The sequence below is a fragment of the Gigantopelta aegis genome, chromosome 5 (assembly GCF_016097555.1).
Source record: "Gigantopelta aegis isolate Gae_Host chromosome 5, Gae_host_genome, whole genome shotgun sequence".
Classification (NCBI taxonomy): Eukaryota; Metazoa; Mollusca; class Gastropoda; order Neomphalida; family Peltospiridae; genus Gigantopelta; species Gigantopelta aegis.
In genome coordinates this window covers 15802268-15816073 of record NC_054703.1, presented here as the reverse complement: position 1 = coordinate 15816073, position 13806 = coordinate 15802268, and the positions used below count along the sequence as shown (strand labels likewise).

Sequence of the window (13806 nt, the reverse complement as noted above, 5' to 3'; positions counted from 1 at the left end):
TTTTGAATGTCCCGTAGGATTAAGTCCGAAATATTAAACATTGCGCAGTTTTTATGAGGTAATCTTGCGCAGAATTTGGAACGGTTCACTCAGAAGAAAATGCCTTTGTGTGTTGATATGCTGCTTATATTATTAGTTTTATTAGTAAACGTTAACATTATCGGCAATAAGAATTGATTTGGTCCGATGAAACCTCTCACTATTGACTTTAGAATTGTCTGCCCTTGGCGGAAAAGAAAGTTTGTGTTTTGTCAACATCTTATTTGGTTTTCATTTTAAAAATATTTTTCACTGTGTCCGAGCTAGTCAAGGTTTTACTGTCTTACTGGTGAATCGTATTGAGAGAGGAGAATTGCCATAGATGTAAGTTCGATTTGATAAATGCGAGCGGGTGTGCTTCAACTTTTGGATTTGGATTTTAGGTGCCCGGTCGTGGAGGAGGGGTGGGGGGGGGGGGGGGGGGGAGAGACCCGATAGTCTGCATTGTCCGATGTAAGTAGTCGGGAGCCTTTTGATTTCGCCTTGGCAAGTCGAACTGTTTGTAATGTATTTGGAGTAAAGTAAAATGACACTGTGGTTATAAAAACGTAAGAATGTCATTGTGACATAATGACATTCTTACGTTTTTATAACCAGTTTATGTAGACCAGTTATTTCTGTTTATTTACTTGGTGGTGGTGGTGGTGGTGGTGGGGTGTGTGTGTGTGTGTGTGTGTGTGTCATACGTGAGGTTTATTTTGATAAATGGGGTGGGGGAGATTAGTTCATCAAGATAAACGTCGAGCTACCTTGTCATGTCAAGTAGTGTTCCACGTTGATCGTGATGAACTGGTACTACAGTGGTAGGGGAGATATATAGCCTAGTGATGCACAGTTGGTCTAGGATTGATGACAGTGTCATCAAGATTAACCTCACGTGCAAGCACAAGGCGAGGTTTATCCTGCCTAGGCATTAAGCCATTAGCACTTTTGAACATTTCCGAAGAATTTTGCTTGGAACGAATTGCGGTCAAAATAACAACTACCATCACGTTTTCCCACCCTAATCATGTATTGTGATCTATTTCGAGCTCATGGAGACCAAGAAATACTTACTTTGAAACAATCTTCACTTTGAATTAAAGGAAAAAAGTCCCAACTGTTTTTGTTTTTTTCACTGAGCGGATTCTAGCAGCCAATTACACTGACGGTGTAATGCCTAGGCAGGATAAACCTCGCCTTGTGCTTGCACGCAAGGTTAATCTTGATGAACTATAATTGAGACTAGGTCGAGTCACCTCCAGCCTTCCCTTTATTGATATTAATATGTAGGGGAAAGCTAGAGGAAACTATGTAATCCTTTGGCAATCGTAGACAACTACATTTGTTTCCTAAATCTGATGCTACAGAACTTAAGTTTGATTATTCTCGAGTCCAGTCATGACATTAAACTTAAATGTTGTGAACCAGTACCATGCAACGCTACACGAAGAAACCCGATGCCGCTATGCGAAACGAACCTGTGCTGTACCTGTGGTGGCGTAAAGTAATGTGTGTGCTCACGTGACACGCTGGTACTGGATACCAATATGTAAGTTCAATATGTCATGACTGGACTCGAGAATTATCAAACTAAAGCTCTGTGGCATCAGATAAAGTTGGGAAAAAATTTGTATTTTAGACCGAGTAGGTTGCAACCATTTGGACTCACCCTGGATCAAAAATACCTGTAGCCAGAAAATTAGCCAAATGGAATTTTTATTAGCCATATTGAAAATGCTTTAGCCAAAATAGTTTTACGCCATACTGTATAGAGTATTTATATATGAAAATGCATCTTTTTCAACTAATTGTGTACAAACTGGAATAAATCTGAATAACAAAAACGTATTACCTGATCAGAATCAAAGACAGCAATAGGGGTAGAGGCAGTTAATATATTAATTCGATTTTTCAGCATATAGAGTTTCCTCTAGCCTTACTCTACAGAGCACAATATTTCTCGAAAACCGTTGTTCTGTTCGCGTGTCAGTTACGCAACTTTAAACTCACGTGAGCCACCAGTTGGTTACTTCGTGAACAAATTACATCCTAAAATTATAAACACCATATATCAGTAGTCAATTTGAAAATCAGTTTATTTTTTAAATACATTTGAACCACCAATGTACCACAGAACCGTAGTTCAAGTGTTTTACAATTAGGTAGGTCTAACTCACCGGGTATGTGAATATAGTTCATGTAACCGAACAATCGGTTACCTAATTAAAACTCACGTGAACCAACTTCCGGTTACCTAAGATTATGAAATATTGTCCCCTGCTCTACATATCAATATCAACAAGTGGAGGCTGGAGGTGACTCGAGCTAGACTGACCCCTGTCGGTGAGACCACAGCAATTAGCCAATTGCTCTAATTTTATACAAAGTGGCTACAACATTTACTTTAGTGTTTGGCTAATAAAATATTCCTTAAATCAACCACATCTTAATAAATATCAAGAAAATACTCAATATTTCTGAAAATTGGCTAAACTCAAATTTGTTCCAGTGTGAGCCCTGCTCAGACCATTAGCCTGTGGTATGTACTATCCTGTCTGTGCAGTGTTTCTGCCAGAAAGAAATTTTTGGGTATGGCTGTATGGAATTGAATATTTACAATGTGTGTAGGGGATATGGAGATCCTACCCCAGAAAGAAAATGGGTTAAGTTTAGTGTTAGGGTTAAGAACATCATACAGTAATGATAAGAGAAATTAATGTTGTCAAAAGGTCAACTTTGAAAACTAAAATATACAAAAAAAATCTGGGTATGGCGCTATACCCATTTTACCCTCTGGCCGAAAACCTGCTGTATGTACTATCCTGTCTGTGAAATGGTGAATATATGCTCTGTCATGGTTAATCAAACTGACTTCCATTTAATTTGGACAAGTTTTAAGTATTGATCATGTTCCAATGATCGACTATAATCAAGAATTGATCAGTTTGTCTCAACCAGTGTGATGATCAACTATAAAAATCCATAATGGATTGTGTGGAAATACGTTAACTGTAACTGTTCCTCCAGATTAGATGATGGAGTTGATGGAAATATGTTAGTGTGTTGGGGTTGATGTTTGTTTTCATCTGTACATAAAGAAAAAAGAGATTAAATAGTTATTATAAGTAAAATTAGCCTTTTGCAGACGGGGTCTATCCCAGTGAACACGAAAATACATATAGGTTCATAGTGTTTAAATGATTCAATTTCTTCTGATGTTCATATAATTTTAACGATTGTGTAATCAAAAGTTGATCGATTGTTACAAACCGATTATAACCGATAATCGGTGATGAAATAATCAACAGATATATACCGGTAGTTGTATTGATAAGCGTCTGAGTATGGGAACTCATTCTGTATAGGTTTTTGTCCTGACCAAATAACACATTCTTGCTAGCTAGCTATAAAAGATCCGTTGAGCTGCTAAATTGCTAATAGTGCTATTCGGTAGGACCAGCCTCAGTTGTGTAGTGGTAAAAGCCTTCAGACTTAAGACTGGTAAGTTCTGAGTTCGCTTCCTGGTATGAGGTCCTACCAAGAGTGAGTGTTATCAGTGGTAAAGCACTCACCTGATGCATGGTCGATTGGATCCATTGGGCTATTTCTCATTCCAGCCAGTGCATCACAACTTGTATATATCAAAGGCCATGGTATGTACTATTCTGTCTATGGGATGGTGCAAATAAAAAAAGCCCTTGGTATTAACTGAAAAATGTAACAGTTTTTTCTGAGACTAATAAGTACTATATATGTAAAAAATACTAAATGTTTGACACACAATAGCCAGTGATTAATAAATCAATATGCTCTAGTGGTGTCGTTAAACAAAACAAACTTTAACGTTATCGAGCTTTCTTTAGCCATAACAACTGTTAACCCTTGTTCTGGACTTTTCCCCCATGCCAACCAGTGCCTGATTGGTATATCAAAGTGTTTTCTGCATGCCTCTGTGAATTGAAAATATTACACAAACCTATTTATATGCTATGCAAAAATAAATTCAGGTAACCCATCTCCTTTTTCCATAGCACATTTTGTTCATGTAAATGATGTCATAAATTTAATGTGCAGACAGAAAATAGGTCACACAAAATTGTTATGGAAGGAAATTGTTTATTTAACGACGCACTCAACACATTTTATTTACGGGTATATGGCGTCGGACATATGGTTAAGGACCACACAGATATTGAGGGAGGAAACCCGCTGTCGCCACTTCATGGGCTACTCTTTTCGATTAGCAGCAAGGGATCTTTTATATGCACCATCCCATAGACAGGATAGCACATACCACAGCCTTTGATGTACCAGTCGTGGTGCACTGGCTGGTGCGAGAAATAGCCCAATGGGCCCACTGACGAGGATCGATCCCAAACCGACCGCGCATCGAGCGAGCACTTTACCACTGGGCTACGTCTCGCCTCTCCCAAAATTGTTAAGAGGCTTATTGCTGTCCTGTTTCTGGGAAATTGCTTATGGAAGATCCCTTATTGCTAATGGGAACATGTAGTAGGTTTACTCTCGACACTTGCTTAGAATTACCAAATATTTGACATCCAATAGGATTTAAGATTTCATGTGAAACACTTTTGATCATGAGAACCCATTGGAACCAATTTTTTTAAAATAATTATATATTTATTATTTTTGGTGAATAGTCGTACTCGATATAATAATCATGGGAACATTTTTTCGGTTCTGTGATTTTATCCAACACGGTACCGCAAATGATAATTTCCGTGAAATCTGAGGGCCTGATCGTTCCAGTCAGTGCACCATTACTGGTGTATCAAAGGCAGTGGTATGTGCTATCCTGTCTGTGGGATGGTGCATATAAAAGATCCCTTGCTGCTAATCGAAAAAGAGTAGCCCATGAAGTGATGACAGCAGATTTCCTCCTTCAATATCTGTGTGGTCCTTAACCATATATCTAATACCATATAACCATACAAAAAATGTGTTGAGTGCGTTGTTAAATAAACCATTTCCTTCCTTCCGAGGGCCATGAATAGCTGATGGTTAATTAATCAATGTGCTCTAATGCTGTTATCAAATACAGCAAACTTTATGTTTATTTTAAAAAGAGATAACAACATTTTTTGTTTTACTTCCAGGTTCTGTACTAAGATTGTGACATGCCAATATCACAACTTTACAATAGGTCATAGATGTAAGGGGATATAACTCCAGAGAACATTGCCACCTCAGTTGATAACGGTGAAAGATGAATTCATCGACTGTAAAAGGTAGCCTATGAATTATTTGAATTGTGGAGACAAATTACATGAACTACTAATCTGTATTGGGCAATACATGTAGATCATAGATGTAAGGGGACATAACTGCAAAATCCTAAAAAAACCCCAGATCTATACATTTAAAATCAAGCTTATTCATGTACCGTATATATCAGAGCTGTCAACCTGTGGCAGTTCTTAGGCATGAGAAAATTAGAAGTCAGGGTCCAGGGACTGTAAACTCATGGTTGGGTCCAGGTCGAAGTTTTTTATTGTTGTTTAAGTCCAAAATGGAAATCGAGCGAGTGCAAGTTTTACTAATTAATACAGTTAATGTTAAACCATACAAGTCGGTCATTGGTAGCACCCGCGAGTGATTGTTGTTATTGAACTAAGGTTAGGTTCGATATGCTGTATTATTATTAATAGGTAACGAATTCAGAGACCCTGCATAATCAGCATATAATTCTATTCAGCTCTAAAATATAAACCAAGATTATAAAATATTTTTATTTTTAGACATGGTGTGAGATTATAATAATGTTGCGTGAGAGCATGATGTCTGTTACAAATGCGTGCGACTCACGCCAAATGATATATGCATATATATATATATATATATAAAAATATACTCAAAAAATTGTTAAATTTTACATGCATTGCTTTTTAATTTTTTAATTATATTTTATTTTTATTTTAAATGAATATTTTTCTAGGATGACTAATATTATGAGTTATTTTCAAAGGATATTTTACTTTTTATGTTAACAATCTTAATATCTTAACATATTAACATATTATGTTAACATAAAAGTAAAATACCCTTTATGTTGATTAAGTTTAAAATATTATAGTAATTCTATATGTTAATGTATTATTTAAAGTATGTTTAATAATAAACTCCAGTTACCTTTTACGTTTTAATGGATAACATCTCAGTACAGAATGTATCCTTTTTAATTGCTGTGTATATTGCCAATTTTACTTTCTTGGTTTTCACGTTTTCAAACTGTCTGCCATTTCAAAAGTGTCTGTATCTAGACCTCACTATTGTTTTCACATATCATCCCAAACGTTTTCCGATATGTTTAATTCTATTCTGATTATTCAGATGTTTCAAAAATAAACATACATGTATTGAAATTATGCATTGAAATGCATTTTAACGAACATTTCTGATTAATGATGGAGACTCCACAGAGTATTATGTAACCCGGGTTCTCGAAAAGTGTACCATGATATATCTTATCGTGTTTTTATATGGCAATAAACCTGTAAACCTGGTAATATCACCCACCCCTAATAATCATCACAGGGCACAATATTTCACGAGAACCATTGTTCTGTTCGCGTGTCGGTTACGCAACTTTGAAATCACGAGAACCGCCAATCGGTTACGTGGTGAACAATTACATTCTAAAGTTAATTTAAGTACCATATATCAGTCATGGAAGTGAAAATCAGTTTATGTTTTTGAACCACCAATGTAGTGCTCACAGCACCGTAGTTGAAGTGTTTTAGGAGATTAGGTAGGCCTAACTCGTCGGTCACAAGAACTATATTCACATAACCGAACAATCGGTTACCTAAGTAAAACTCACGTGAACTGACTTCCGGTTACCTAAGATTTTGAAATATTGTCCCCTGCATCATCATAATAAAATGTGTACAGTTTGAGTTGATATATTTCAGTTGACACAACACCATCTCTGATGACCACCAGAGGGCAGGCCTCTGTTTACAGCACCACAACGAATAGTACGTCCAGTCTGGTGAACGTTACCATGGAGACGTACTTAACAACCACAGAGACTTACTTAACAACCACAGATGACACAGATTTCTTCGGCCATCTTGATTTGCGCGACGAGACAACATTTGTGGCTCTGATTGTGATGGGCGTGTTTGTTCCTGCGATCTTCATCACCATGTTCCTGCTTATTTACTTCAAGAGGAGAAAACAGGTCAAAGAACGCAAGTAAGAACTTTGGGAAACATAGTCATATATATACATATACTGTGAATCATAAAATATTAATGATCTTAAAATTGATCGAAATCCGAATAATTGACATATTAGCAGAGATAGCTCTGGTTGAGCAAAACATTTCACTAAATTATCAAAAAAAAGAAGAAGAAGCAAAACCCACAGTTATTTTCCAACAAAACACTGGTCAATTACTACTTTATTTTAAATGAATATTTTTTTAGGATGACTAGAAATTAAATTAAAATATTAAGATTATTATTAATTGTTTTAAAAAATAAAATTAGCCATTTGTTCCTAAAGTTGGCAGTCGGAGAATTTGGCGAGTGGCAGGGCTAGCCCTGCATATCAGCAACATAGAACTTTAGCCAGGTCATCATAATGTTTTTGACGAATCTTGACATTATGCAGCTTACAGACATCTTGAATTTATTATTTAGCAGAAAATTGCAGTAATGTGCATGCTAACTAACTATTGTTGTTTGCTATCCTTTTGCTTTAATCAATGGTATGTATACTAGCCGCCATTAATAACGCAATTGCCTTTTGTCAAAATAATATACGTCCCGGTTGGACTTCGTTGACGCTATTCGTCAATGTACATGGTACAGTGGTACACATTATTTCAGCAGCATGTAAAGGTCGACTTCCGGCCTGTTCCCAACATAAGGGGAACAACGCTAAAAACGCATTATCCGGTAAATCGCGCACACGCAACCACTTGGCGAAATAACACTTTGCACGTGCATTTCCTGATACCCAGGCACACTCAGAACACGCGGGTGGCAATGAGTATCTCACTCCTACACGATACCTCGGTTGAACAACGCCGATCGGAATCAAGCCATTGGCTTGTTGAATGCCGGAAACTCGCAATTGCGGGTAGCACAACGGTTCCACGTGCACCCGTCAACCATTAATCGGCTCCTCAACCGATATCAGACGACAGGGACCGTCAATGACCGCCGTCGTTCGGGCACACCACGCGTAACGACCAATAGACAGGACCGGAACATACGGTTGCGGCACCTGCGCAATCGGTTTTTGACAGCTGCAAGCACTGCCAGGACTGAAGTGGGAACCAGGGGACGACTCATCAGCGCCCGAACTGTCCGGAGACGTCTTGCCGCAGCACGACTGCATTGCCACCGACCCTACCGTGGCCTTATCCTCCTGCACAGACATCGTCAAGCAAGACTCTTATGGGCCAGGAATGGTGGGCATTTGAGACCCAGGAGATGGCGAGATGTCATCTTCTCGGATGAATCGAGATTTAACGTGAATGTCACGGACAGACGTTGTTGCATTTACCGCCGTCGTGGAGAACGTGTCGCGCAGGCCTGTGTTCTGGAGAGGGACCGCTACGGGGGCGGCGGAGTCACGGTTTGGGGCGCCATCAATGCTGACTTCCGGTCCGAACTCGTGGTGGTACAGGGAAACCTTAATGCGCAACACTACGTCGACAACATCCTGCGGCCGGTCCTCCTCCCATTGATGAGACGGCATGGCGGAAACAGGCTCGTCTTCCAGCAAGACAACGCTCGACCGCACACTGCCAGGCGTACACAGGCGTTTCTTCGTGCCCACCATGTCACTGTGTTGGACTGGCCAGCAGTTTCCCCGGACATGAACCCAATAGAGCACATGTGGGACGAGCTGGGACGTCGTGTTCAAAACCAACCGAATCCACCACAGAACTTCGCTGAGCTGCAGCAGGCATTGCAGCATCACGGGGCAGCCATCCCACGACGTGTGGTGAGGCGCCTGTGCATGTCCATGCCTAGGAGGCTGCAGGCGTGCATCGCAACACATGGAGGTCACACGAAATACTGACCCCCATGACGTTGACATCGCCAGAGACGTTATGCGCGATTCACTGTTGGCGGCTGACAGTGCCAGTCAGATGGGCCAGTGGTTGGTCTCACTGGTGGTATCAGTTTCATTTTTGTGGAATCTCGCATAATAAAATAAACCATGATCATTTCCGAGATTGCGTTTTTATTGCCGCCTAGTATATGTCTCTTTAAAATTTAGCGTCATGAAATATTAGCATCTTGTATGACCTTGCTAAATTCGCTAACATTTTATGCTGACCAACATTTCCAGATTTACAGTACATGTACAGAGTTTTCACTAGACATTTGGCAAGGCATGATAGACTAACCACTTTTGGGGACATTTTCACCATTTTCAGGGCACTTTTGTTTTTCATTAAAGACAAAAAATAATTGAAATAAAAATAAAATTTAATGTAATTAATGTGCTTGCTTTAATAAAGAAATGGAAAAATATATATTACATGGATATTTTGTTAATTAATAATAAATTTTCTAAGTGTTTTATAAAGGCAGTTTTAGAATTAATTATTGAAAAATGCTTGTTTAAATCTCCGGGCAACATAGTGCTGATTAAGGAAGATGGCACTAGTCTATTGAGACATGGTGCCGCACCATGCTTAAACAAGCTAGGGAAAACACTAATGTATGTAATACAGGTAAGCCATATAGCTGAACGTTTCTTTTTTTAAACACCGTAACAGGTGAAAGAACAAAAGTAAGAACCATTCACACTGGAAAAAAATTGGTTTAGCTAATTTTCAGATATTTAGAGTATTTCTTTGAAAATTATTAAATATTGATAATTTCAGGAATATTTTATTAGCCAAAGATTAAATGTTGTAGCCACTTTGTCTAAATTGGCCAAGGACAAGAGGCACCCTGGATAACTTTGGAAACGACACCCCAGCACGAAAAATACATTGGCTATTGGGTGTCAAACTGTGGTAAATGTAAACATTAAAGTGAAACTGAATAACTTTGGTGTCACTACTGTGTAGGTAGATGAGTAATAAAGATACTTCAAGAGAAGAAAGCAGGTGAAAGAATGAAAATACATTTGTAACTACTTTGTAAAATAGGGCAGTGACATTTTATAAGTGTATCACATTAATGAATTAGAAGAAAGGTTTTTTTTATCATTTCAACCTGCTAATAAATTGATAAAGACAAGAACAAAATATCATCTCCTGATACTTGACAATATGGCATTCAATAGCCAATGATTATGAAACCAATGTGCTTTAATGGTGTCTCCGTTAAGAAAACAAATGTTTTTGTAAGCATCTATGCAAATGTATTTTCCTAGCGACAACATTTTATTTTTTGGTGGGATGTAACCCAATGGTAAAGCCCTCACTTGATGTGTGGACGGTCTGGGAACGATCCCCGTCGGTGGGCCCATTGGGCTATTTCTCATTCCAGCCAGTAAACCACGACTGGTATATCAAAAGTTGTAGTATGTGCTATCCTGTCTGTGGGATGGTACATATACATGTAAATGATCAATTGCTACTAATGGAAAAATGTAGCGGGTTTTCTCTCTAAGACTGTATGTCAGAATTACCAAATGTTTGATATTCAGTAGCCAATGATTAATAAAACGATGTGCTCTAGTGGAGTTGTTAACAGGCCCTCACATTTGACAGAAATGATCATTTCCGGCAGCTTGTCGATAAAATCATGGCACCGAAGTTTTGTTTCCCACGATTATTATATTGAGTACGACTATACAACGGAAATAATATATATATAATTATTTAAAAAAAACCAGTTTCCAACGGGTTCCCATGATCACAAGGCATAGAACAAAAAAGGTGTTTCCCATGAAATTTGAAATCCTATGGCCTGTGTTAAACAAACCCAGGTCTCACACTGTACATGGCCAAATTAGTCAGTTACTAATGGCTACAAAATTTAGTTTTTGGCTAATAAAATATTCCTTAAATTAACCACATTTTAATAATTTTTCAAGGAAATACTCAACATACATGTACATATCTGAAAATTGGCTAAACCACGATTTGTTCCAGTGCTTGAGCCCTGGAACCAAACATTTTTATAAGCCTGTATACAGGTATATTTTCACTGTGGCTACATCTTATTTTTGATTTCAGAGCCGTCATGTTGTTACGGAACGCCCAGGACATGGCGCTTGATGATTACACCTGCACTATTCGGTGATCTGAACCACGAAACACATCTTAACACACCGTCTGACTCAGTGGAAAATTCAGCGCAGGGCTCAAACTTAACGACGGCAATTGTCGTAGGTCAGGCACTTTACTGATGGCAGTTTTTTGCAGCTGGATAAAAATTACTGCTGTCGATTGAAGGGATCATATTCAGTTTTTATATTTGTTGCACAAGTTACTGGTTTTAAATTGCAGTAGGCAGGCTAAACATTGATATAGGTGAATATTTTGCCTATGGCGAAAACTTTTAAAAAATGTCATAGGTGACAAATGCTTAATTTCAAGCCCTACAGTGGAGGTTGTGGGTGTGAAGAAGATGGTTGAGGGGATATGTCAGTCACCCCCTCCTCAAAATGAAAATTCTTCAGTTGGTTTTCCAAACACTAAGTTTCAAAACTGTGTAAAGTTCTGACGATTTTTGTCTTGAAAATGCTTCCCTTTTCCATATTCTTCCATTTGAGTATTTAATAGTAAAAGAGCTAAAGGTAGGATGTCAACACCTGTGATTAAAAAATGTAACATGGAATGTTTTGACCAGACCCAGCTAAGTAGTTTTTAACCTTTTGTTTTAAATAATTAATATATATCTAATATTCTGACTGGTCGGTCTTTATATGCTGATGGAAAAAAATAAGAGAACACAATAAATTGTAGACCAAATTCAATCACAACTAGCGTAGTAATGTCTGTATTTTATACCAAGTTGTAATGTGGGACTGAATGTCTGTAGTGTTGAATGTGCTGCCTATATGTTCCCAGTCAACTTCTGATAATATGAATTGATTTTTAATGCAGTCATTATTTCTTGTTGCTATCTGTGTGATCCTTTATTTCTTTCCATCAGTATGGGGGGGTGGGGGGGGGGTGGGGGTGCATGTGGCTCCCTGACCTCCCTCTCTGTTCCATCATTTAAACGGGTGGGAATTCTCCGTTCCACGGTTTTCCTTTTATGGAACAATTTCTTTCCTCACATATTAATCATCCATTCCATGGGGGTGCGGTGGAATCGGTCATGTAAACTTCTGGGCCCAGATTTTTGAAGCTATTTTAGCGCTACGATATCGTAAAACTGTCCTACATGATGATGTTACACATCAAATTACGTCGTGGCATCATTATGAATCTAAATGCGGCTGCATTTCTTACTTGGTTTCATTTGCAAAGGGGGCGAGTAAGAGTTAGCTGGCGTCGTGATGCAGCGTGGGATTTCTACGGTAAAAATGGTAGTCTGGACCCCTCTAGATTTCCTCTTTTTCTACAGTTCACCAATTCCCACCGCTGTTTAAACTGTAGGAACAATCACAGCTAACATTTCCGCGACATTTTTATAATCGATGATCATATCTGTAGAGCCTGGCCAAGCAATTTTTTTTAATGATATTCGCTGAATGGAAAATCACTAATGGCAACCCACTGCACTAACTATCAAAGTTAACCTACAGCCCAGGCAGATGAAGAGATATTTCCATGAGGTCTATGCAGATACCTGACAAAACCTTGTACATAGTTAAACACCCATATGTAATAACCGGTGCTCGCTAGATTTAGGTCATAACATTTACCTTGCTTTGATAATCAAGTTTAGTTTATTCTAGTTGATTAGGATTTTAGTAGCTTGTCGGTATATATCTATGGAATAAGAGTTATTTCCCTTGATATAAAAAGTGTTATTTTGAATCCTAATGGATTTGTTTTCCTATTAGGGATGGGATTTAGCTCAGTGGGTTGAGTGCTCGCCTGAGGTGTTTGCGTCGCAGGATCGAACCACCTCGGTGGATCCATTCAACTGATTGTTTTTTTTCTCGTTCCAACCAATGTTCTACAACTGGTCAAAGGCCGTGATGTATACATGTGCTTTCTTGTCTGTGGGAAAGTGCATATAAAAGATCCCTTACTACTAATGTAGCGGGTTTCTTCTGATAACTATGAGTCAGAATTACCAAATGTTTGACATCCAATAGCCGATGATTAATTAATCAATGTGCTCTAGTGGTGTCGTTAAACACAATTTGTTTTCTAATCCATAAATTTACGTTGTTTGATAATCAAGTATATTTTATTATAGTTGCATAGGATTTTAGTGGCTCGGTTTGTTTATCTATGGATTAGGAGTTATTTCCCTTGATATGGAAACTGTTATTTTGAGCCATAATGTATTTGTTTTGATATTCAAGTATATTTTTTTGTAGTTGCTTACGGTTTTATGGGCTCTTTGGTATATCTAAGGAACTGGAGTTATTTCCCTTGATGTGGAAACTGTTATTTTGTATCCAAATGGATTATTTGTTTTTATATTCAACTATATTTTATATATATTACCCGGTACGTAGGATTTTAGTTACTAAGGTAGTCTGTATATCATGGAAGATATTTTTCTTGATGTAAATTTTTTTTTTTTTTGAACAGATTTGTTTTAATGTTGAAGGATATGCTGCATTATTGAATTATATTTATAAAAAAGAAAAAAATGTTTTATTTAATGACAAAACAGATTTTAATTTACGGTTATCCAACATCAGACATATTAT

The 13806-nt window shown here is 37.9% G+C and overlaps 1 protein-coding gene across 1 annotated transcript; it reads left to right on the top strand.

The window, feature by feature from the left end:
* Positions 1-228: 228 nt before the first annotated feature.
* On the top strand, positions 229-12014 carry LOC121373593. Its single transcript, XM_041500283.1, has 4 exons — positions 229-363; positions 5139-5270; positions 6954-7239; positions 11201-12014. Exons 2-4 carry the CDS (start codon positions 5249-5251, stop codon positions 11265-11267), a joined length of 375 nt encoding a protein of 124 aa, XP_041356217.1. The 5' UTR covers positions 229-363; positions 5139-5248; the 3' UTR covers positions 11268-12014.
* The last annotated feature ends 1792 nt before the right edge of the window (positions 12015-13806 follow it).

Coding starts and splice junctions, on each gene's coding strand:
- LOC121373593 (XM_041500283.1), top strand. CDS start 5,249: ATGAATTCATCGACTGTAAAAG. Junction 5,271..6,953: donor GAATTCATCGACTGTAAAAG/GTAGCCTATGAA, acceptor GATATATTTCAG/TTGACACAACACCATCTCTG. Junction 7,240..11,200: donor AAACAGGTCAAAGAACGCAA/GTAAGAACTTTG, acceptor TTTTGATTTCAG/AGCCGTCATGTTGTTACGGA.